The 26,860-nt window shown below is 31.1% G+C and overlaps 2 protein-coding genes across 4 annotated transcripts; one reads left to right on the top strand and one right to left on the bottom strand.

Annotated features, from left to right (window-relative positions):
• Positions 1-909: 909 nt before the first annotated feature.
• On the top strand, positions 910-8,728 carry LOC113852784 (protein LIGHT-DEPENDENT SHORT HYPOCOTYLS 10-like). The gene is made up of 3 exons (XM_027483154.1): positions 910-1,454; positions 4,548-4,580; positions 8,625-8,728. The coding sequence occupies exon 1, from the start codon at positions 910-912 to the stop codon at positions 1,444-1,446; it is 537 nt and encodes a 178-aa protein (XP_027338955.1). The 3' UTR covers positions 1,447-1,454; positions 4,548-4,580; positions 8,625-8,728.
• Positions 8,729-11,463: 2,735 nt separating this feature from the next.
• LOC113852462 (trihelix transcription factor ASIL2-like) lies at positions 11,464-16,858 on the bottom strand. 3 transcript variants are annotated; one of them, XR_003502445.1, is made up of 4 exons: positions 15,651-16,858; positions 13,931-14,239; positions 13,478-13,761; positions 11,464-11,741 (listed from the first exon to the last, which is right to left on the bottom strand). XR_003502445.1 is itself a non-coding variant. In XM_027482742.1 (2 exons), exons 1-2 carry the CDS (start codon positions 16,534-16,536, stop codon positions 11,728-11,730), a joined length of 900 nt encoding a protein of 299 aa, XP_027338543.1. In that variant the 5' UTR covers positions 16,537-16,858; the 3' UTR covers positions 11,467-11,727. The 3 variants fall into 3 exon arrangements, 1 of the variants encoding a protein (XP_027338543.1); XR_003502446.1 differs by having other exon boundaries at positions 11,465-11,741; positions 13,478-14,239; XM_027482742.1 differs by lacking the exons at positions 13,478-13,761; positions 13,931-14,239 and having other exon boundaries at positions 11,467-11,741.
• Positions 16,859-26,860: the final 10,002 nt, after the last annotated feature.

Consider the following 26,860-nt stretch of genomic DNA (forward strand, 5'->3'; position numbering starts at 1 on the left):
TTTGTATTGTATTTTATTTTTAAAAACAAAAAATTATTTTTAAACGAGAAATTAAAAATATTCTTGAGGCTTCAGAAATATTATATCTTAAAAAAATTCTATTTACTAATTAGCTCTTCGATTTAATTTGTCTATGTTAATCTCAAACTTTTTAAATTATTATTTTTTTCTGATAGACTATTCAAACAGGTATCATATTACGATGTACCAAATAATTTTGCACACAATACATCGCAGACACACAAGATTCAAGAATTGGAAAAGATGTTTGCAATTATTGTGTTGAGCCAAAGAAATTCCAAACCATTTTATTGACTTCCCCTGTACCACACTAATTAAATTTACATTTTGCTCCCCACACAAATACAAATAGAAGACCAGAATCTCAAATTAATAAAATAATTTACCAATCTCCTTAGCTCACAGAGTATTGATCATTATTGATAACCAAGTTGATTACTATTAGTGGATTAAATCAATTCAGACTTGGACTACAAGCACCGAGGCACCGACAATATATTAGCTTCATCGAATTAGGCAAAGTAAAGAAAAAATATATTTGGTACCTCATATTACAAAAAATATATGTATAAGTTATATTATACCATTACAAAGTCATAATACCTATACATATATTTTTTGTAACCGAGAAAAAAATAAAAGCAAAAACATTGAAAATAATTAATAATAACATATATAAGTTAGTGCAAATAGGTAAAAAGTGGAAATTCAAATACGAGAGAGAAGGAAAGGGGAACAAAAGCACCTTCATATAGGGCCCATGAAATGTCCCCTCAAAAGACCCCAAGATGTGATTTTCATCTTTCTCAACTGCACCAACACATTCTTCCACATCCTCTCTTGTTTCTCCTTCCACTACCATTCCAATCTCCAAACTCATCGATCACCATGTCTTCCGAAATGCATAACAATTCTACGTCCTCCTCCGCCATCGCCGCCGATCCCGGTCATCAGCAGCCGGCGGCAGCTCCGCTGAGCCGATACGAGTCGCAAAAACGGCGAGACTGGAACACCTTCGGGCAATACTTGAAGAATCAAACACCCCCAGTTTCACTGTCCCAGTGCAACTTCAACCACGTGCTTGAGTTCCTTCGCTACCTTGACCAATTTGGCAAAACCAAGGTCCACTTGCATGGTTGCATATTTTTCGGGCAACCCGACCCGCCTGCACCGTGTACTTGCCCTCTCCGGCAAGCTTGGGGGAGTCTCGACGCTCTCATAGGTCGGCTTAGAGCCGCCTATGAAGAGCATGGCGGTTCCCCCGAGACTAATCCCTTTGGGAGTGGAGCTATTCGTGTGTATCTTCGTGAAGTTAAAGAGTGTCAAGCAAAGGCCAGAGGGATCCCATATACAAAGAAGAAGAAGAAGAGGAACCAAATTAAAGGCACTCATGATCCAAAGTCCTTCAAGCAATTGGCTACTTGAGATGGATGGTAAACTTTTCGTACCCTTAATATAAATTAGTTGCTTAATTTATAAATGTTATGTTTGATTTTAAATAGGACTAGTCACTTATATACAAATAGGACACAGTGATTGATTGTGGACCGATGGATTAACAAGGTCATCGCTATTCATCATATAATTGGGAAATTTTGAAAGCTTTTATAGAACTTGCTGAGAGGGGAAAAAATGTCAACTATGGAGATACAGATTGGAATATATGAATTATGAAACCCTAACAGGACAATACAAACCCTAATTTCTCATTGTCGATTGAAAAATTGTTTGGCTAGAGAATAATATATACTTGCTAAAGACTAACAAAGAATAATAATTAGACCATAAAGGATACTGCTCTCTCTCTCTCTCCGTCTCCTCTTTTTCAATCTTTCTCTCTCCTATCATTCAAAACACTGTTATTAGAGTTTCCTAATTAAATATTTCTCAGATAGGAACTTTATGCTGATTTTGGGTCTATTTGTAATTATGAGAAGTGTCTTGGGCTTCCCATGGACATCAGGACATGTAGCTTGATATATCGTACGTTGCATGTGATTCATACAAAATCGACGTATAACCTAAAACGTTCTTCAATTCATCTACCAAATAAATAAATAAAACGTACTTGAATTCTGCCATTGATTTTAGTCGTTAATTGATAAAAACACAATCCTGCTTGAAAACAATTGTACGACAGGATGGTCCATCAAAATTGTGTCACATTCGAAACAAGGTGAAAAGTTAGTTGTTTTATGTGTTTGTTTCTCTCAGCACCTACACAAAGGATGGTTTGTTCAGTGTTGGTCATATATTTATAATGCGTTTAATCTAGTTATTTGTGAGTCTGAGGAGAGATTACAAGAAAATGACCTTGGATGTTTCCTTTTTGTTTGACTCTATGATTAGATTGTCTATACTAATTGTCACTTCAGAAATACCATTCAATATACCTACGTAAAGTATAATCACACATCTTGTTAAAAAGAAGAAAATTAAGGAGAAGGAAGAAGCTTAAATGCGAATTTTGTCTTACAGACAAACATAGATCACTACAATGTAGATAGACAAATATATAAATCAATGATCACCTTGACTTATTAGATTGTTTTAGCAGGAATGCAATTTGACGAGCAATGTTTTTTTAATATTTTTTTGTAATACTTGCTTCTTCATAGTATACCTTTTTTTATTTAACAGTTTTTATTTTTATTTAAGAAAAAGTATATATATTTTTTTAAATAAGCATACATACCAAGTTCATACTAGAAACTAAATCATATAAACTAACTATTTTTCAATATAACATTGAGGTCCAGGCTACATATAACCATGTACATGTACGTGAATGTGTTTGCCTCTAAAACATCTAGAAACTAAAATCATATAAACTAACTATTTTTTGGTGTCATGAACTTACTGCTTTTTAAGTTAGCTTATTTGATTTTATTCGCCACATTGGTCGGTAATCTATCCCTCTCCCTGCAGCTTTCTATACTTCCATGTCCATATAAGGTTTCAACTTGTAACCATCAATTTGGGAAATTGATGGTTATCTATCATAGCTTACCTTAGAGGATCTATAAGATGAAAAATTTTCACTCCATTAGTTAACATTCTTTATATGAATATAGAGGAATTTTTCCTGAGTTTGAACCTAATCTTATATCTATCACAGAGTCAAAGTCTCAATAATAGAGTATATGGATGAACGAATACTATGCTTTAAGCTAAGTATTGACTAGGGTAAATGTCAACTTCTTGCCAACATTTCACATGGTTGATTAAAAACTAATCATATGGTAGAGTATAAACTGGTATAGATGGTGATTGAGTGATACCTTACTAAATATAGTCCAAAATTTTTGTTTACATCGATTATTTTGATGTAATAGAAAAAATATCTAATTAAACACGATATTGATAAATTTTAATACATGTGTTATGGTTAGAGTTTAAATATTTTTGTATGAAAAAAAATCCCCGTAAATGAATATTTTCTTCTTGCCTTGCTTTTTTGTGATTGACATTAAGGCTTAGGTTCTTTTAAGGGATTTTAAAGATCTGAGATGTTTAATTAACTTATAATGCTTATATATATATATAGAATGTTATTACATGTTTTGAAATGTTTTAACAAGTATCACTATATAAAGTTGGATATTTTTTAAAATCGCTTTTAAGTGCTCGTTATAGATCACAAAAATTCTTTTTTTTTAAGTTTTTTCTTACAAATAAAAAATTGATTCTTTATTATGTTTAAATGAAAATTGCTAATCAAATAGTCTCTAAATGAAACAACATCTTTACTAGAAAGGGAGATTGAAGTGAGGAACGAAATTTTTGCTTTTTGTAATAATGATCTAAGATCTAGTGATGGAAAGGAAGGTAAGGTAGTGAGAGAAAAAAAAAAAAAAAGGATCTACGATACTTTTATGAGTTGAGTGACATGAGTGACATTTCACTTTAGGTGTGTTTATAAATTAAAAATTATTAAAATATTTTAAAATACATTTATTAGAAAGTGAATATAAGGTGTGCCTTAAGATCATGCAAAATGCACTAAATCAATCAATTTCTATACAATGTTGACTTAGCCTGTTAGGTATTTTCGGACATTGGTTATTGGAATCAAAGTATTTGATCTTGAATAGGTAAGCCTACCACACAGAGTCCTCAAATACAAATGTAATCTATTTGAGATCAAATCAAGTCTTTTTCATGTAAAACTAAAACAACATATAAGATTCAATTATTTTGTAAACAATTGAATCAACTTAAAAGTTAAAATTGGTTTGAATTTTTTTTATTTTTGTGCTTGTTACGGTATCTATAAATTTGAAAAAATATTTTATATTTTTTTAAATTAACAGTTATAATTCTTCTATTATCTTAAAAATTAGAAATTTTTTAACTAAATTACTAATACATTGTCTATTAATATAAAATTAATGATAACGATTATTTCACGTGTAAGAGAAGGTATCAAACGCTTTTTTCTTAAAGGAAGTATGGTAAATTTTACCTTTTTTTTTTAATTTCATAATTAATCACAAAAATATCACTTCTGTTTATATCATGTGCAGGTACAATCAAACAAGAACTACAGTTGAAACAAGGTATTATTTCTGTTCTCATTTACAAAAATTAAAAATATATTAAATCGAACACACACTAAATTATCTGCAAAGATATATGATTTGTTTAAAATTTATTTCTAACAGTTTCCTTCACAAGAGGTTTTCTGGGCTTTGAAACATAAACACTTTGATTATGAATAATGGGTGTGGCCATAATCAACTGATTATTATAAAAGAAAAAATTGATGTAATGTTCAAAACTAACCTAGTTAATCTAGAAACTTCATCTGCTTTCACTCTATAATCTGTTGTAAGTGGAAATCACATCGATCAACTTTGTTACCGTAGTTAGTGCCTTGTATTAACAGCTATATGTGAGACACTCTATAAGTACATATAGGCCACGCTTTGTAGGATAGCGAACATAACACGAACTATGTAGCTATTTAGTCCGACACCATGTGTGTGCCTACACGCTGATATGTTTGCATTTAGTGTCAATAGAAGAAGTGAGACAGTTGTTTATGTTTTCAGTATCTAGTATATTACTCCATATATAGACATTTAAATATAGCATCATCTGGTAAATGTTTAGACTTGGAAATGTTGCATATAAATTTTTGAATTTGATCTACCTTACACAGGTATAACCAAGTTAGATCACTTAATTTCATCTTAAATATTTGAAAGTGAAACTATCGATTAACTTAGAACAATCTAAATTAACTGATTATGGTACATATTTTAAGATTATTTTAGGATATGTTCACATTAAGTGCTGAATTTATATAATTATACTATTTAATGACTTTTTATAAAATATAAAATCAACTAATTCAGCTGTTAAATCATTTTATATTATATTTTTAATTACTTATATTAGAGTTTTCATAATTTAAACATTTTTAAGATGTTATTTAAAATTTAATTTTTATTTACACTTTAAAAATATATAATGTAATAAAGTATCGTATTTTTAAACTTTCAAATCAATAGTTGAATTGATTAATTTTACATGTATGTTTCTAAATTTAATAACTAATGATAATGGATATGAATCATCTATCCAATAAATGGTAGACAGTAACTATGATCGTAAAGTTCCGCAGCTCCCTGGTGATGCTCTTCACTTCAAAAATTATATAGGAAATGTAAAGTGTTAGTTTTTTACTTCCCACAAGACAAGATCTATTCCATAGAAATTGTTAATATAAAAACAGATAGATTGAGAACAAGATCTATTCCACTCAAATACAACTAGCATCCTTTACAATAAAGGCCGTAGGTATATAAATGATCCAAAATTCTTAAAAATGGAGATGCAGTGACTGAGGGAAAAAACTATAAAAGATCTAAACTTGTCCTGCTGTAGTGTAACTTTCATTTAGAAAACCCCATCACAGACAAAACTAGACAGCTCCATCTTACATTGTATTTATCGCTTAACTTGTCCAGCATCAAGAAAAGAAAGAACCTTCACCCCTGCTTGTCTTCCACTAGTGATAGAATCAATTCCTCATCCCCTATTATTTGCGTTACAGGACTTAATCTCCGTTGATAGTAAGAAGCAAAACCATATGATTTCCAATCATAATGATTATCTTCGTACTATTTATCGTAAACATTTAGTTGTTTGTCAGGTGCCATATAGTTAGTTAAAAACAATAGTCAATTTTAAGAATACATATGCTTGTTTACTTAAGTTTATTCTTAGAAAATGTATTTTTCTTTTGTTGTTGAAAGTATATAACCTAAAAGACTTTATGAAAGTAGAATAATTTTTTTTAAAAAAAATATTGTTCTTCTTAGGGGGAAAAAAAGTTTGAAGATAATTTTAAATAAAAATTATATCACAATAATTGTTGTTATATAACTCAAACTAATAGATAATTAAAGTAAAAATCAGGATAAATTACACTTTATTCTCTTATAATTTTATACTTTCATGAATTTTTCAAATAACTAAATTTTCCCAAAAAATTGTTAAAATGGAATGTTAGAATTACGATTAAAACAGTCGTTAATTAATAAACTCAAAATTGTACTTCATTTAACTAAAAGAAGAGATATCAGAGTTTAAAAATGCAACAAGATTTAATGAGGGGTTTTAGTAATATAATACACACGTAGACAGATATATATGTATAAAAGGGGTCAGATTACTCAATAACTTTATAGTAAATTAAATTTGTCACAGACTCTATTTTATAACTTTTCACAAAATACATATTTAACAAAATTATTTTAATATTATATATATTATAAATTAATTAAATATTTTATCATATAATTTATTTTAACTGTTAAAATCAATTAAATTAAATTTAATGTTTATAAAATGTCATTAAAAAATTGACAATATTATAATTCAACTGAAAATGAATTTTATCAATGCAAGAATTGATTCTATAATATTATTATAAATATCATATTAAGCTCTATAATTTAAAGATCTGCAAATATATAATCTAATGGTAATTATTTAACTATATTGTACGTCCCTTTTTTTTTTAGAAAAGTAAAGAACAAATAAAAAAATTATAATATTAAATATGAGACTCTTTTAGTGGCACATTATAAAAGAAAAGACATTAAAGAGCGATCTCGCATTGTTTTAGAGAGTAGGTTAAACCACTTTAATACGCACTACTATTCAAAGTAAATGTCACTTACAATGTGGTTCATATAACTACTTTTAAAGGGTAAACATAAATCACGAATTTTAAATTTTAAATTTTTTTGTGAGTTTTTTTTTATTACAAATTAAAATTAATTTATTGTTACATTTAATTTAAATTTTGTATGTCTGATATTTAAAATTTTTCTATTTTTATCACAAATATTAATTTTTCATCTTGCACATTAAAATTCGAGTTTGCATATTGTGTTAATCAAATAATTTACATATGCATTAACCAAACAATAATAAACACAAAAAAAAAAAGATTAATAGGAGGTTTTACTGTTAAGAGAGAATAGGAGAGAATAGAGAGAACTATGAGAAAGATACCTAAAAATGTGAAAGAGATCAACTTTATTAGTGGAAAGAAGATGGAAAGAACTTTAAGATGTGAAAGATATTAACTTTAGTATAACAAAGAAGACGAAGAGATTTATAAGTTATGAGTTGAATGTGCTTTATTTATAAAATATAAATTGTTTATGAGAGTAATTTTTTATTAATCGCTCTCCAAATGTATCCTATAGAGTAATCTATTAATGCTCTCTCAGTTGGTAAATAATAGAGTGAAATCTATTATAGTGTCAAACAGAAGTAATTTCAAGTTTGTAAGAAGTAAAATTTAATATTTGAAACTAACACATGAAGAAGCTATCAAATTAACCAAAAAATTTGTACATGTTTTGCTTTCATGCATGGGTGTGTTTGGTGATAATTTATCAGTATTTTATCAGCCACTTTTTTATATCTCAAATGAAATTAATACAAAAGATGTTTGATATTTATATTTCATGTTATTTTCAACCTCTTATGCATGATTATGAGTTCAATATAAATTCAATTAGAAGTGTCAATAAACTCATAAATGCCAATAATGTAATAGTAATTATTTAGTTATATTATACATATCATTTGCTAATACATAATTAAATGATGAAGTATCAATTAATATTTAAATTATATAAAGATTTTGTAAAATTATTTTCTTTTATTAAAACTATAAATTGAATAGTTAAATTGATAAAATTTAGTTTTGATAAAAAAAAGTTATTTAAAGTATTATTTTATTAAAATTACACGGGTCAAATAAAGTATAATTCTCCCTAAAAGTTAAACATACCATACTGAATTGTTCTTTATGGTCTATGCAAGTTTTGGACGTATCCTACAGAGGTCTGGTCAGTTGAATATGTGCGGAAACGCATTCTGGCTTAGTTATTATGCAATATCTTATGTTTGGAATGCATACTGCATATGTCCAAAGGTTAAAGCTTTTCCGAATGCTACTATTGAAACAAAATTCATATATTTCTTCTCTCATTGATTATGTTGGTATAAATTATCATATTAAAAGGATGTGGTTGTAACAGGTAATGTTTGCTGAATTAATCTTTTGCATGCAGGGCCTCACGAACGACTTTACTTGCACTGGGGATTTAAGTTACCAAAAAAGTGAAGGCGAATGTCCTAAAAGTATCACCTCTACTTCAACTGAAAACTATCACAGACAAATATTGATATCTCACTAGTAGTTTAGAACATTAGAATAATCCTTTTGGAGCACGTTTGGTCTGAGTAAATCTTAAATATATGTACAATCTTGTAAGTTCTTATCACATATTGTGTTAGACTGATCATCCCCAAAGTAGAAATGGTAAGAGATTCGCACAAGTCTATTTCTTCAACTACTATTACTCTCTCACACACATGCACACACAAATGGCAAGCATGCATTCATGATCCATAATAATGATTAAAATTTTCATCACTCATAACAAATAACCCTTGGATCTCTTTTGAATTTTGATATACTCCCTTATATAATGATGACACAGCAGTTTTCCAGCTGCTTTTTAAAGCTGTCAACAATCAGATCTCTCATATGGTCATTATTTTATGTATATTCGCGATCTATTGATTTATTTATATAAACATATATAATTTTAAAGAAATAGAAATGCTGCTGTATTTTAGGCATTGTGTTGGAGAGTGGCGTTTAAGACGATGGATTAGTAGTGATAGACATAATGTTACATTGCTTTATATTATCATATTGAGAAGTTATTGGGCTTAATTTGGATGCTTTCTACCGAAAATGTATGTTACGAAGGGAATCAATGGCGTGTAGTCATAAGAAGAGTTGCGAAAGTTGTAGCCGTTGAACCTTTTTCCCCATAATTTTGACTATCTGATCACCAGGATAAAATGTTAAACAGCTACCCACGCATATTTTCTCACCATTTACAATAACTAAAATGAAAATCCATATTTCTTTAGGCTTATTTCGAAAGTAAATGATAGAAGTTATTAAAAAATGGTTATAGTAATTTTAACAAAATGCTAAAATTAACTCTATATATATATAAACAAAAATTCAAAATGTAAGTTTAATTTGAGAAGTAGAAAATGCAACTAATCTAATAATTAACTAGGTAGAAACTTTAATAAAACATATTTATTGCAATGAAATAAAAAAAATTTAGTATAACGTTTAAATAAACATCATGTCAATACCTTGACATGTTTGTTTTCTTATAAATATTAAATTTAAAACTAAAACTTTAATTTAAATAAGATAATATATGATTCATTGATAAATACAAAAGTTACATTATTGGGTAGATCCTGGTGGAGTAAGTGTGAATTAGTTTCACATGTAATAGAATATGGGCAAGTTAGGGGTCTATAAGGAGATAAGCTCATGTACACATCCTACTTGTGAGACTTCCTATTTAAAAACTTTCTATCCCAAGGCACCCATGGTCAATGTGAGAGTACACCATAGATGAAACGATGACACTAGATGAGTCTCACAAGATAGCTAGTGGCACCCACATGCGGAGGTGGAGCTCAACACTCTAAGGATAGAGCAAGGGTCGTGTGAAAGTGCATCATAGAGGAAACAGTGACACTAAATGAGTAAACTATGGATACTTGGAAAGTGTTGAGTCCCACATGAAATGGTATAGGGACATGTTAGAGGTTTATAAGGATATAGACTCATGTTATGGTGTCTTATTCATTGTGAGACTTTCTAACTAAAACTTTCCTACCCAACTCTGGTATTAAAGTTAGGTCAATTCAAGTGATCAACTCAGACTAGTAGATGAGGTCGCAACAAAGAGAATTGTGAAAGGAGAGTACATCGTAGAAGAAATGGTGACAATTTTATAGAATAGATAGGTTCACCCTTAAGTGGAAGTGTTGGAGTCAAGTGTGAATTATTCCCATATGGAATGGGATATGGGCAAGTTTAGGGTTTATAAAAAGATGGACCCATGTACTCATTGTCTTACAATTTTTGGATCGCATTGTGGTATCCTATTTGTGAGGCTCTATACCTAAAAACTTCTTATTCCAAAGCACCTATGGTCTATGCACTCATTGTCTTAAAGGTTTTGCAGTTGCATTATGGTGTCCTGCTCATTGTGAGACTCTCTACCTAAAACCCCTTACCCAACTCCTTTCATTTTTCTCACAAACAATGTAAAGCCTTTATTAATTGTTGTTTCATAAGCAATATAAAAATAAGAGTAAAAATAAGAGTTGTCCTACTTAACTCCCCTATCTAACTCTTTATTTTTCTCACAAACAATATAATGCCTTTATTAGTTGTTGTTTCTCAAGAAATATAAGAATGAGAGCATTTTTGGATTTGCATTAGTATATAAAATGAAAAGTATTTAATATTTGAATATTTAAAAAAAAGAAATAATAAAAAATTGCTTATTTAAACAAGTAAAAAAGAGATTATAAAGTAATTAAATTATATAATAAATATTTATAGAAAAATTAAAATTACTATAAAAATTTAAAATTTTTCATTATAATACATTTTTCTTAATAAAAATATGTTTTTATTTTTATAATTTTTTACATTATTTTAATATTTTTTAAAAGCAAACTAAAAAGAAAAATCCTGCCAACGTTATCCCCTCTCGCCCTTAGCACTGTTCATTTCTCCCTAAATGGAGGAGTTTTTGTAGTGTGAGCCCCACCTAAAATTATCCCTTTGCCCTCTTCCCTCTCTTCATTACCCTGGTACTGGTGCGTTTTGTGACTCAGGGAAAGAGAAAAAATTGGACTCTTAAGTTGTTTAATTAGAGAATCGTAAAAATATTGTGACAAAATCATGTGGAGATATCATATTGTTATTTTAATCGGCTTGGTACCTTCTCTAATATATCCATCTTAGCGTTTGGAAGAAATAATCGGCGAATAAAAAGGAAAAAGGAAAGATATGAGACATTGAAGTGTTATACATTGGAGCAAATTCTATATCGGAGCCGAATTAGGCCTAGTACAGTTGCTGAAATTAATTTATAAGGACTAAAAACAACAAAATTAAAGGCTAGCTAAAAGAATCCAAAATTACTCCAGGATAAATTTCTATTGGAGATATTCCCTCAGAATAGTAAGTATCAGCTGACGATATGTACTTTCCCATGATTATAACCAGAGCAAGATAGCCTTTCAAGCACAGTCATTGAATCATTGCCCAGTTGGCTAGCTATACATATCTGCAGCAACAAACAAGTTTTGTCAAAATGGTTCAGCAGAGCTGTGACAGAAGTAGATTGCGACATATTATATAAGTTATCATCAACCAGAAAATAAACAAACCCTTTAAATAAACCTCACGTATTAAAGTTTATTTATTTATTAAGTACCAACTGTTTAGACGGAGAAAAATAATCCATATCTTTTTAGATCATATCATGGGACCATCAAGTTTCCTACAGCGATAAAAATAAACTGAATGTTTCAAGTCAAAGGAGAGAAGAGTCATTTCCAGCAGTTCAACAACAACATAATTGTAAAAGGCCAAAATATCTTTTTCCAATCAGAAGCCAAAATATATTTGTTGTTAACTATAGATGGAAGTTTGAATGGTACTTGTTTCCCAATTGGATGAATTTTTCCTGGTTAACCCAGATCCACCATCCATGTTTATCATTTTATGAAATTACACTTATCCATGTCGTAACACATAAGAAACAGGGCAAGAAAATAAGACAACATAAATAGGTATATGATTCTTATGAATATTATCACTGAAAACTTCACCAAAAGATCTACTGCTTTTCAGTTCTCCCATTGTTATTCTTTTTCTCCTATAAGAAAATTAAACAAAACCCCATACATTTTGAACCAGTAACTCACCATTCTCCTTGTTCTTAAATCAAAGAATGTCTAAAACCTATTTATAATTTGATACAGATAGATCCAAAACTAAATTCAACTTCCATGAGCATTTATCAAATTGAAGGGAAAGAAAATTGAGAGAAGCATCAGAAATTGAATTGATAGATCCTCCAAGATTTAGCAATTAGAAGCAATACATAATATCATACTCCCCAAATTCAATAAAAACAGGAGGGAAAATATGGAAATCACACATTTGCATTAGTATATCCAAAGATCAACACTAATGGCAATATTATTTTGTTTCTATGAGACATGTCAAAATGATGAAAAATCAACGAAAATGTTACTAACAAAATACAAGATAGATGGTTAAAGTGAAGAAAAGATATTAAGAATTATTTATTACCATCTACAAGCTGAAAGGAAAGATTTATCATATTGCAATACAACCAATTATCCTACATGGCAGTGAAAGTGAATAATATTGGACTTTAAAGGAACATAAGAAAAAAGTGAGAGTAACAAAAATGATAATACTAAAGTAAATGAGTAAACACACAAAAAAAGACAAGATACAAAATGATAGTATATAAAAGAATATTAAAGTAGCACTTATAGTAAAAAAGATGACTGAAAATTATCTAAAATAGTTTGGTTACATGTATAGAAGACCTTTAGAAGCACTAGTAAGGATAGTAAATTGCATAACTCTTAATTCAGTAAAAAAAGGTTTGAAGGAAATATAAAAAACCTTAAACGGAGTTATTAAAATGGACATTTTGATTAACCAAATTTCTGAAAATTTGATTTATAACTAAAATCAATGGCGTTATGTGATCCATGTAGTTGACCTCATATAGTGAGATAAAATTTATTTGTTGTTGTATTAGACAAGTTAAAAATATAAATGACACACTCCACAAAGTAACTAAACTAATAAGTAAATTAAAATCTGGATTTAAGAAATTAAACTTCCAAAATAAGGTATATAAACCTCCATAAAACCTTGAAGAAGAAAGAACCACAAGAAAAGGGGTGCAAATCTACATGACATAATTCTTCTTAGTTCTTATATACTAAAATTGATGAGACTCAAGTTACCACATGCCTTGATCATTGCCACAAAAAGCACAATGTTTTAAGAGACCATAGAGATAAAAGATGGAAGATTCCCCTTAAGGCCTCAAGACCAGGAGCCAATCCAACTAAAGGGAGTCAAAGCCACCAGCAAGCCACAGCTAGCATCAAATTTCCTTCCATACACTTCATGTTCTCAGCATAGAACCATCCTAAGGATCCAGGTCATCTTTATTTCAGTACAAGACAAACTCATCTGGCTGAATTTGAGTTCATCCATATCAGATACTTCTCTAAGACTGTCTTTCTACTCTTCTGTATAGTTTATACATAATAAAGAGGAAAACAAAAAGAGTTGTGTCATGCAGAAACAAGAAGAAAAAAAAGCACCTAATCAGGGATGGATAAAATGAATTTTAATTAAAGAATGGTTAGTAAATCAACCAAAAATTTTGTTGGATATCCAAGTAACCAGCCATCCAACCTTTTATCAGTGACCCAAACCCATCCTTCACAAATCCCACCTCCCTTCATACAGACAGAAAGTCCGAGACATTGTTACATTGCTTGCAGTGGTCTGTGGTACATTTCTTGAACAGTGCAGATAATAGATGCAGCTTCCTGCCAGACTCCACCATTGCCTATCTCCAGTGATAGAAGATGACATGTAAAAATAAATAACTATAGAGCACACTGAAGGCTTTCCTTTGGGAATAAAAAACTACATGGGCAGTGTTGTTCTGTGAAATCAATTGTAAGTTGTAACTAGTGACTCAGTTGGAATGGAGCTGGACTGAAATTGAGGCACAACAGGCACAAGAGAGAGAGAGAGAGATTCAAAATTCATTTAATGTTCTTTTTATTAACAAGATTGCAGCAGAAGTCCAAACACACACTATACACATTTAGAAAGGCTTATTTTTAAATAAAAAATAAGTGAATTCAAACAGACTCTTAATCATCAGTCAATAGATATAAATGGCCCAGGGTGCAAACTGGAGGCTGGATTACTTTTAGTTAACATGTAATTGTCATCACTCATCATATTCCAATGAATTAGTAGTTGCATGGTAATGTTTCCTACATCCTAAATCAATTAGTGTGCCAGAAATATCTGAGAGTTTAATCGTCCACATGTTTCCCATTCTTTACTTTGCATACTACCCCACAACAACTACCAAAAACTGTAGAACATTTATGAAAGTAGAAACACAGTACACATGTACCACAGATGGTTATGCATTGCATTTATCAAAGCAGAAATACAGTAGCCAATTTACCATTCATGGCTCTATTTCAATGAGATACAAAAGGAGTGAAATATAACACTGACAACAGCCACTGAATGCAGAACTAATGAAAAAAACTTTGAAAGGGAGACTCTTCAAGACACTACTACCACAAAGACAGACAAAAGAAGTACCCCACCCCCCTAGACCATTTGTATGCAGAAGATGTTGTGAAATAGATATAATTTGTATGTTTTGAACACCATTTTAGACCTCAAAACACCAATCTAGCCTTGAGCTTCTAATATATCAAACTTCAAGCTCTGTTTCAAATCAGGAAGTGATGCATAAAAGAATTGCAGTGTCAATTCATAATGTAAGACAGTTTAGTCAAAATTAAGTCAATCTACATGGAAATTAAAACACCCAACACAACAAACCAAAGAAACGCCTCGGAAACAAGCTAATGTAGTAAAAAGAACAACATGAAATAATCAATCACTTGTAAACTTTACTATTGATAGATGAAAAATAAACCCAGGCCCCTCACTTTATAGTCACCAAATGATTAAAAATGCCATGACAATATTAACCATCTGCAGAATCCAGTTAAAGCTTTGATGTTTAAAGGACTAGCTCAACCTTTTTTAATAGAAAAACAGTTCATGAAAAAATATCTCACCATAAACTATGAAGAACTCGCCAAAGCAAAGTAGTAAAGAACTAAAGCGCACCACTTGCTAGTATATTTAATTGCAGAACCATAAGAAACAACCAATTCAGTGCATTCACTGCACTCCTAGAGTCCAAAATCAACACAGAAAAGCTATTTTATTTTCCTACCAAAAAGGAACTCATGAGGAATCCTCGGGTCCAAAACATCATTCATTCATTGAAAAACAAAACACTAAAAGGTACGATAGGTGATCCAATCAATCCAAAAGAACAAAAAAGCTGATTTTTTTTTAATCTCACCATTAGACCCAGATCTTTTGGCGCGCTTAATTCTTCCCAGCTGAATCTGCGTGTCCATAAACATCTGCATCCTCTGCACTTCAAGATCCTTAGCAAACTGCATCCTCTGTTTCTCCAAATCCACCATCTGCCTTAGCTTCTGCCCCTCCACTCTCTCATACACTTCCCCAAACTTCTCTATCGCCTTCGCCAACCTCCTCATGCCTTCCCTCTCCTTCTCCCCTTCCTCCACCTCGCTTCCCCTCCCTTCGTCTTCATCTTCTTCCTCCTCCTCCAACTCCTCCTCCTCCTCCTCCTCTTCCTCTTCTTCCTCTTCATCAGCCTCCGCAGCCGCTGCAGCCGCAGCCATGGCGGAATAATTCCTCCTGAAGTAACCTTCATCCATTGCCACCGCCGCCGAGCGCTTCTGGGGCAGCGCGATAGCCGTCGGCGGCACCGCAATCGCATGGGAAGAAGGGTTTTTACGATGCGGCAACAAAGGAAGAGCAACGGGCGGCGAAGGCGAGGGAGAAGATGTGGGTTTTTTGGCATTGAAATTAGGGCCAATGAGAGCATCTAATCGTTCGAAGAAAGGCCAGGAAGAAGAAAGAGCACCGTTGGAAGAGGAAACCCTAGCCTTCTCGATCTTATACTTCTTCTTAATGGTATCGATGCGGTTCTTGCACTGCACGTCGGTGCGGTGAGTCTTCTTGGTGTGGCCATGAAGAGCGTTAACGGCGTCGGCGACGTCCTGCCAGTCCTTCTGACGGAGGTTGCCACGATTGAGTTCGAGATAACGGCGTCCCCATGCGTCTACGAGGGTGGAGGAAGCTTCCTCGGACCAGCAATCCTCGCGGACGGGGACGGGGCGCGACGGCGGCGCAAGGGAATCGTGGAAGTCCGGCATCGGAAAAAGGGGATTAGGGTTTGGTGAAGAGAGAGAAAGAGAAATAGAAAGAGAGTGAGAAACGGCAAGGCGAAAGAGTGGGAGGGTGCGGGATAATACGGTACGGTCGCCGGGGAGGGGCGCGTGTTGTTGGGGGAACCCCCAGTGTGTGAGTGGCTCGCGTCATCGGATCGGCTCGGCTTGACCGCTACAACTACTACTATCGGAAACCCCCCCTTTTTTTTAATTTTAAATATCAAAACTAATTTTAATATTTCATCTATCTATAATCTATCTCTATGGGATTATACATTTTTATTTTAATTTGACAAAAAAATATGTTTTGAATTTTTAGTGGGATGATGATTTGGAGGGAGGAGGGGAAGCGCGTTGCTTGCCGACTTGACTTGCGGGGTGGTGACGGCTCAAAATTCCGTTTGGGATATTTCCTCTTTTTTATTTATTTTGATTAATTTGATAATGTTTCGGCAACGCAAAACGAACGAGAGGGAGAGTTTAAGGTTACGAAGATTAGTATTGTTTAAAATTAAAAATTAAGATTAAGATTTGGATTAAGGGCTTAAAGTGTGGCCGGGGATTGGTGTAAGGTCGAGGGGTATCATTTAGGTGTGATTTATACCTTGCGTTGCGTCTACTCTCTTTTTCCGTTTTTGTTTTCTTTCCTTAAATAAAGACGCCGTGAGCCGTGACCACTCCCTATTCCACGGGGACGAACCCACTTTCTTTTTTCTTAAATAATTGAAATAAACACCCCCGCCCACAATATTTCCATGTCCCGATTCAACCAAATACAAATTTAATAAATAAAATTAATTTTCGCAACTTAAACCAAAATTAAAATTATATATTTCAGTAGTGTTTGATAAACACGTGAAAACGAAGTAGGATACAAAGTGTTGTTAATTCCACGTGGATGTTAATTTCAAATTTTAAAGCATAAAATTAGCAATGACAATACCAGTGTGATAAAAATTAAGATAACAGTTATAATAGTAGAAGCTTAACATAACGATGTTTAAGTTAATTACTTGACAAAAATTTACGATGACAATAAGGATGATAATACATAAAGTTAATAACTATGATAATTATTATTATTATTATTATTATTATTATATAGTGTAAATAAGTCAAACAACTTGAAATTATTTGAGTTTGACTTATTAAATGTTTATTAGACTTGTTTATTTAATTGAATAAATAAATATGTTTAAAATTAAGTTTAATTATTTAAATAAATTATGTTCAAATTTTATAAGGTTGACCTTAATAATTCATTAGTAATTTGTATATATTGACGTACTTAGATAATAATAATTTTTATTATATTTATTAAAAAAATTATTATTGTTATTATTATTCATTTTTATTTTTAAAAAGATATATTTTAAATAAATAACTATAATTTTTTAAAAATATACACTATCTTTATAATAATAATAATATTATTATTATTATTAACTTTATACAATATCTATATAAATAAAATAATATTTTATTTATTTTTATTTTATTTGTTAACATAAAAATATTTATTAACAACTGAATTAATAAAAAAATATTTAAATTTGTTAAAATAATTTAAAAAGGCTAATAATTAAACTTAATTTTTTTTTAACTATGTCTTGACTAAATTTTGAATTTGTTTCATTTGACAAATAAGTTAAATTTAAATATTTTTCTTTTCATCAACTAAAATAAAAATAAAAATATTTAATTTATTTATACTCTTAATACTTATACAATAAATATCATATTAATAATTAACAACAATTGAATTTACAAATAAAATGATACCAATAATAATAGTCATTAACTAATACTTGTAGTAAGCAATGATTGTGATAGAAGGTATAATTTGTTAGAATGATAAAATGAATGGAATATACACTACCATTTTATTGTAAACACCATTGGCTTTTTATAAAAGTTTATAAAAGAAAACTAACTATTCCACTAACTCTACTAATAGGAATGTAGATTCAGGACTAAATTAAGTCAATCTCATTAGCACTTTCTAATAAATAGGGATTATTTATAATCCTCGCAATTTCTCAAATATTTCAAACTTTAATGGTTTATTCATGATGTCTACTACTTAATTTTGAGAATTGCATAAGACAGCTTGAATGTTCCATCTTTTGTAAGATTGCAAAGAAAGTGGAAGTGAACATTAATATGTTTACTTCAACCATGAAATACTGAATTTTTAGAAAGCTTTATAGCTGAGTTGTTATCATAATAAATAGTGGTGCGCTTAAGTTGAACATGATTAAGCTTTTCTAGAACTCTTCACATCCAAACTCCTTGATATGCACAAGAAGCAGGTGAAATAAATTCTACTTCAGTGGTAGAGAAAGTAATTATTGATTACTTTTTAGAAGACTATGAGATTGCACTGAAATAAGCATAAAGACCAAAAGTACTCCTTTGGTCATCCAAATCTTTAACATAATCACTATATGTGTATGTCTCAAGCTTTTCAATTCTACTCCTTTTATACAAATTGTCCAAATCAATCTTGTACTTTGTAGCATCAACCTTCACTCTATTTTTGTTTTTCGTTAACTTGCACTAGGGATAATAGAATTTTTGGACAAATTATTCTTTGCCATGCCTAACATTTCTAACAACTTATTCACATATTTGCTTTGACAACCATAAATTCCTTCCTCATTCTGAATTATTTCAACTCCAAGAAAATAATGCATCTTACCAAAGTTTGTCATATTAAATTTCTTTTTCATAAACTTTTTAAACTCCTTAAACATATTATTGTAACTACTAGTAAATATCAAACCATTAACACAAAGACTCATCATAAGAATATTGATGTAGGAAGATTGAGATGGAACTTGATGTCACTCTCAAGGGAAGATAAGCCACATGATCTTTACTATTATGAAAAGATCTATTAATAAGAAGTAGACTTACGAGTTATTTGGAAAGGGAAGGGAAGGGGAAGACAAAATTTAAATTTTAAATAAAAATATATAAAATTAATAATTTTTAAAAATAAAATATGTAAATTAATATATTAATAAAAATTTAATGTATTAATAATATATTTGTCATAATAAATAATATATAATTTTTAATTTAAAATAAAAAAATATGTCCTCTCCTTCCTTCCCCTCCAAAAACCTTCTCCTAAACATACCCTTAAGTTCTCTACCTAAATTACTTGAAAGAAAAAAAGAGTTTCACCAAACTCACTAAATTTCATAAAATCTAAAAAATAAACCAAAGTTACAAAGTATAAAAGGAGAGCGTTTTATATAGGTAACAAGTTACACTGATTATTGGGTTAGGTCCAACTATACAAGAAGGCAAAAACTCAAAAGTACAAAATACATTATGAGACCTAAGAATCATGAATGATTCAAGAGAAATAGGAATAGGTCTTCAAAGTATGGCCTTCTATGGCTTTGAGCCTAAGGTGACTTATTAGGCCCATAAATTTGCCTAAAGCTTCTTTGGTCTTCTTAACCTTTAACCTAGTTATAGAGCCTTGAAGTCCCTTCAAAGCATCCTCCACTTGGCTCAAGCTCTTCAAGTTAGTGAGGCCCTCATCAAATATTACCTCCTCTACTTAGTTTCACAAATAAGGTGTGCTTATATAAACATATCTCTAATCCTTTCTTAGTGAAATAGGTTTTGATGCAATTATACCAAACACGTGGTACTTGTTTAAGGCCATACATAGTCCTTTTAAATCTATACATCGTAAACTCATCACCCTTCTTTATATAATCATGTGGTTGATCAACAAAAACCATTTCATTTAACTGCCTATTCAAGAATGTACTTTTTATATCTAACTAATACAAACTTCATCCTTTTTTATCAGCAATATTCGAATGGTATCCCATCTAACCATTATTACAAATACTTCAATGTAATCAACTCTATATTGTTGAGAGTACCTTTTTGCCGTAATTCTAGCTTTATACTTCTTAATCTCTCCACTTGCATTCAACTTTGTTTTAAAAATTCATTTGAGTCCAATGGTTTTTGCTCCTACTGATATGACAATTAGCTCCCAAGTATTATTCTTCTCTATTGCCTCTATCTCATTATTCATTGCAATCCTCCATTTTTCACTTTTCACAACTTCTTCGGATATGAATGAATTAGATGTTACAGTAGGCATTATAAGATTTTGCATCTCTTCCTCATTTAAAAATTCATCTCCACTCAAATAATTTTGCATCCATACTAACGATTTACTTACTATCCCTTCTTCTTAGGCCTCTCTTCACAATTGACTTGAAGATGAACTTGTTCCTTCTTCACCTTTTGTACTTCTATTTTATTTTATTTTTCATTTTCTTCATCCCTTTTAGTGACTCATGACTTTCTTTATCACTTTCTCCTTAATCCAACATGTTCTTAACTTCTTCCCCAGTTCCAACACTCTGTTTCCTTTAAAGATCACATATTTACTAATCACAATGCATTTGGTTGTTGGATCAAAGAGTCTATATGCTTTGGATTCATTATTTAGCCTAAGCATCACACATCGACAGTTTTTGTCATTAAGCTTTTTTCTCTTAGTTTCTGGTATGTGAACATGTCAAACACAACCAAAGATTTTGAAGTAATGAACTATTGGCTTGCTGCTGATCCATGCTTCTTCAGGTGTCTTATCTTTTACTACCAAGGTAGAACATCGATTAAGGATTTGAAATGTCCAATTTAATGCTTTGGGCAAAAAATATTTTGGGACATATTTTTCTGATAACATGTATTAGACAAGATAGTTCGATTCTTCCTTTTGGCGACCCTATTTTGTTGAAGGGTGAATGTAATAATCAATTGTCTTTTAATGTCATTTGAGTTGCAAAATGACATGAATTCTTGTGAGGTAAATTCTCTTCCTTGATCTATTTGAAGGCACTGAATTGGGACCTCACTTCTTTCTTAATCAAGCTTTTAAGGGTTTTGAATAAAGCATGAACTTGAGATTTCTCATATAAATGATATCTAAAAAACTTTGTAATCATCTATGAAAGTAATTAAGTACCTTTCTTCACTGTTTGATAAGGGTGTGTGCAACACCTTAATTTTAATTTCGATAAATCATAATTTCACAAATTCATAATAAAAATAAATTTCATTTCAAATAAAGTTCTCAATCCTTGGTTTCATCAAATATTTTGAAATAAGGAAAGGGGTTACAATTTTTATCAAGTCACTACTACAGGACCTATTCAAATACATTAGTTTCAAATTAAAATCTTAAGTCCTATAGCAGTTCCATCCACTCCTTCACTGAGTCTGGTGCTGATCGTCTTGATTACCTGAAAAATAAATGTAACGGTGAGTACTCTACACTACCCAAAAATACGCAATCAACGTAGAGTCTCACCTCCAGAGCATTTTTAATACATTAAACAAATACAATTACAGGCAACAATTCACATCTATAAGTATAAAACATAAATTTATGCATACGCACACCAGTCACACTCATTATAGTACTATGATCACAGATTTACACCATGTATGGTCGCCGGTTATCCCCGCCTCACGGATACCACGTGGACAGTCACGGGTTGCTCAGCAAAGGTAGTGGTCAGAGGTCTAGTCAAGAAGAGAGTGTGTGACCCGTGGTGCACCCGTTCCACAGTCGCTGTTACCACCACTTCCTCTTTCCCAAGGCATTTCTACCGTCCCCAATCTTCCACACCCCCAGTGTATCGCTGAACCATTCACAGCACATTACGACGGCGCTAATACGCCCCAGTCACACACATTTAGTACACGGCACATAGCCCACATTTAACGGTACATAGCCTGCATTTCACAGTTGCACGACACAAGGCCCATATTTCATTTTCATAGCACATGGCATATAGCCTACACTCAATCATATTACACGGCCCTCGGGCCCACATTTCATAATATTCATTCACAATGTTTAGCATACAAGCCCTCATCCTATCATACAACATTTAGCAAATAAATCACATGTCACGGCAGATGGCCCACATCATATTTCACAGTAATTTCCTACTCTCTACTCGGCCATACCACAATATTCCACAAAACACAGCAAATCACACATACAAGAGTAGGGTAGAGTCCCTCTACTTTGGATTGAAGACTGACACTCGGATTCGACCACGGACGTGCTCCCTACACAGATTTTGACCTAAAACACATGGAAGAATTCCATGAGAACCCAAGGAAACCCAGAAATAGGGAAAAGGGGATGAAAAACGGAACCCTAACCATTAAAACTCATATCCAAGCGTTCCCCACACGGATTCAACCTTCAATCAAGCTCTTGAATGGCTTTGGAAGTAATTTAATCGGTGGAATAGGGTTTGAGAGTGAGAGAATAGAAGGGATTTCGAAGGGAGAGGGAGAAATAACCCTCCCCGAACCCTAACCCTTTTTAAATTCTTTTCTGGTTGCGGCACTCTCGCTATAGCGAGATATTCTTGCTGCAGCTAGGTCCCCTCGTAGCAACGACAAGCCCTATCGCTACAGCGAAAAAACTAGAGAAAACTGCACTCTAGTTTTTACAGAATCTCGCTACAGTGAGATTGCACCCTAAACTGTCGTTCTGTCGTTACAGCAAGATATCTCTCGCTGCAGCGAGAAGGCGACAGTTTGCCCTTTTCCTCCCAGTATCACGCCCTACACTTAGCCCATTCAGCTCTATTCAGTCATGCATACACACAATACACACATTCATACACTTAATACATATAGACATCATTATCAAGTAAATCAACACACGTATATATGTATATGCATTTAGATTTATATATAAATACAAATAATCAATATTTACAAAATTCAGGGTGTTATAGTGTGATTGGTCCATAAATATTAGAGTACACCAATTGGAGTTTGTTTGTGGTTTTCCACAAATTTTTCTTTGGTATAGACTTCATTTGTTGCTTACCAATGATATGATTCTTCCATAAATTGCTTGATATCTTAATTTCTAGCAGCCCTGTTACCATCTTTTTAGATTCAAGAATTTCTAATCCTTTAATGTTAAGATGGTCATAATGATAATGCTAAATATGTGCTTCATCTTCTGATACAGTCTGAAAGCATGTTGAGACTTGAGAAATTGGTGTTGCATGAGTTGCAAACGTCATGTTTGTTGTCATCTTTGTTTGCAAAAATAATCATTCTTTTGAATGACAACAACGTCATTCTCCCTTTTGAATCGACATAGAGACTCCCTTCTCTGTCAATTGTCCAATGCTAATTAAATTGTTTTTTAACCCAAGAACATATTACACAGTAGTAACTACTTGCGTAGTTCTATTAACATGCAATCTAATAATACATTTCTTTACTACTACCATTTTGAAATTGTTCCCAAGCTTGACAGTTTGTTAGTATTCCTCCATATTTGTGAACTAATGTTTGTTGCCAGTTATATGGTTGCTATATCTCAAGTCAAGATAGCATAATTATACATATATCTCATCATCAAGTTCTGCCTGAGCCATCAAGAGCATCTCTTTTATTTCATATAGCTCGGTGTAGCATGCATTCTTTCCCCAATCAGGGCACTCATACTAAAAGTGTTCCTATTTTTTTGCACTTGTAGCACTCAACTAATGCTTTATTGAATTGGTTTCTTCCTTAACCCCTTTCTCTACATCTAAAGCTTCCTCTCCCCTGACCTCTTCCACTATTTATATTGCCATCAACTATAACTTTTAGTGCTTGTTATTCTCTAGTGTGGGTACACATTATCTACTCATGAATAAGTAGACTACTTTGAAGTTTATCAATAGTCATTTTATAGAGGTTGTTGGTTCCTTTATGACAGTCACGACATAGCCTAATTGTCTAGTCATGGACCTGAGGATCTTCTCCATGATTACCAACTGCTTTGTTTGTTCTCCATGTATCTTCATTGTTTTAGGAATGGATAAGGTCCACAAAAAATATTTGTCCATTGTGTGTCCATCTTGCATCTCAAGCAACTCAAACTCCCTCCAAAGAGCTTGTAGTTGAGCTCTTTTTACCTTTGTGGATCCTTGAAATTTTTGCTTCATCGAGTCCCAAATATCCTTAACTGTGTCATGATTAAGAATAGTTTCCATGATACTTTTGTTAATAGCTTGGAAAATATAGTTTTTAACTTTAAGATCCTTCAACGACCTTACTTTGTTGCTTTGTTGGTTGAACACCTACAACGATAGTTGGAATCATGTTCTCCACCAAATTCTAGTACTCTTTTAATCTTAAGAGATTTTCTATCAACATAGACCAATGATGATAATTACTATCAAATCTAGGTATGGCAGATTGAATGAAATTGTTGTTGTATATTGCCATTGTTTTTTTTATTTTTATAACCTTAATGTTTATCTCAAAATATTTCATTGTATTTCACTCTTATTAACTTTTGTCAGTAGCTTGGAAAATATAGTTTTAACTTTAAGATCCTTCAACTTTACTTCTTCAATAACCTTACTTTGTTGCTTTGTTGGTTGACCACCTACAACGATAGTTAGAATCATGTTCTCCACCAAATTCTAGTACTCTTTTAATCTTAAGAGATTTTCTATCAACATAGACCAATGATGATAATTACTATCAAATCTTGGTATGGCAGGTTGAATGAAATTATTGTTGTATATTGTCATTTTTTTGTATAACCTTAATGTTTTTCTCAAAATATTTCATTGTGTTTCAGTCTTATTAACTTTTGTCAATAGTTTGGAAAATATAGTTTTTAACTTTAAGATCCTTCAACTTTACTTCTTCAATGACCTTGTTTTGTTGCTTTGTTGGTTGAACATCTACAACGATAGTTGGAATCATGTTCTCCACCAAATTCTAGTACTCTTTTAATCTTAAGAGATTTTCTATCAACATAGACCAATGATGATAATTACTATCAAATCTGGGTATGATAGGTTGAATGAAATTGTTGTTGTATATTATTATTGTTGTTTTTTTGTTTTTCTAACCTTAATATTTCTCTCAAAATATTTCATTATGTTTCACTCTTATTAAGAAACTATAGTTTCTTAGCTCTTAATCTCTCAAAAACTAAGCCTCACAAGAAGCTCAGATAATAGAAATAGTAGACTAAAAAATGAAATGAATATTCTGTTATTATAAAGGCTTAGAAAAGAATAACAAAAAGAAAACTAACTATTCCACTAACTTTATTAATACAAACGTAGATTGAGAATTAAATTAAGCAATCCTATTAACACTTTCTATTGAATAAATTATGATATCATATTAAAAAATTTAAATTTAATTCACTTTTAAATCTAAACTTATAGAAAGAAGACTACATACATCATTACAAGAAGTATTCAGCTATATTACTAACTAATGTGAGATATACAATAACAAAAACAATCATATAGTATTAAGAAAATAAAGAAGAAATATTTTACTTTATCATATAAATAATTATTGTCAATTAAAATTTTAATAACTAATTATTTTTAAAAATATTATATGATAATTATCATAAAATAAAACGTCCAAAAAGTATTCAGTAGAGAGACGATTATATATACAATTAAATATAATGCTCTGTCGTATTTAACAACACAAAATAAGACAGAGTGATATTATTCTGTTCTATAATAAATGATATTCTTTTATAGTCAAATATTTATACATATTTTTATACCCATAACATTTTATAAATTATTGTTCAAAGTCAAATTCTTTAATAGATCAAAACCTTTTTAGAATTGTAATAATATTTTAAAAATAAATAGTTATAATAATTTTTATTATTATAATTATTGTATAAACAGGAAAAGTTGTTATTATTTATGTAATTGCAAATATTTTTTTCCAAGCTGTCTCATAGGAAAGTCACGCGTATATCAAATAAAGTTTTTTAAGGTTTGACGTTGAATAGTTCATGGCATCCATCAGTCCCTTTCCCCTGTCCAGATGTCATGATAAGCTAGGAAAAAAAGTTTGAGATTGAGTACAAAAGGTTAAAATGTTAACACGGTTGACTGTGTGTCTTGATATACTAATACGAGATTGTTGTTATTTTATAAGATAAAATTTTATATTATGTAAATTAATAAAATTTTATTTATAAACAGATAACTATAATTTTGCATATAATATTTTTATTTTATTATTATTTTTACTACAAAATGATTTATTTTATATAATAACTTAAACAAACTCTCATAATATGTGCATTACATTATTACGAACAAACTGAAAGTGATAATTACACCCTTGTAAGGAATAGCTTGTCACAAGGTTTACCTTAACACATTTTTGATATATAATATTATATTTTTTTATCATATCAAAAGATTTATTTTACATTAGACTCATTCTTTTT

This window comes from Abrus precatorius, unplaced genomic scaffold (genome assembly GCF_003935025.1).
Source record: "Abrus precatorius isolate BTA unplaced genomic scaffold, Abrus_2018 Scaffold10, whole genome shotgun sequence".
In the NCBI taxonomy this organism is placed as follows: domain Eukaryota; kingdom Viridiplantae; phylum Streptophyta; class Magnoliopsida; order Fabales; family Fabaceae; genus Abrus; species Abrus precatorius.

Bases quoted from the DNA above. Each gene is read 5' to 3' on its own strand.
- LOC113852784 (XM_027483154.1), top strand. From the start codon at position 910: ATGTCTTCCGAAATGCATAACAATTCTACGTCCTCCTCCGCCATCGCC.
- LOC113852462 (XM_027482742.1), bottom strand. From the start codon at position 16,536: ATGCCGGACTTCCACGATTCCCTTGCGCCGCCGTCGCGCCCCGTCCCC.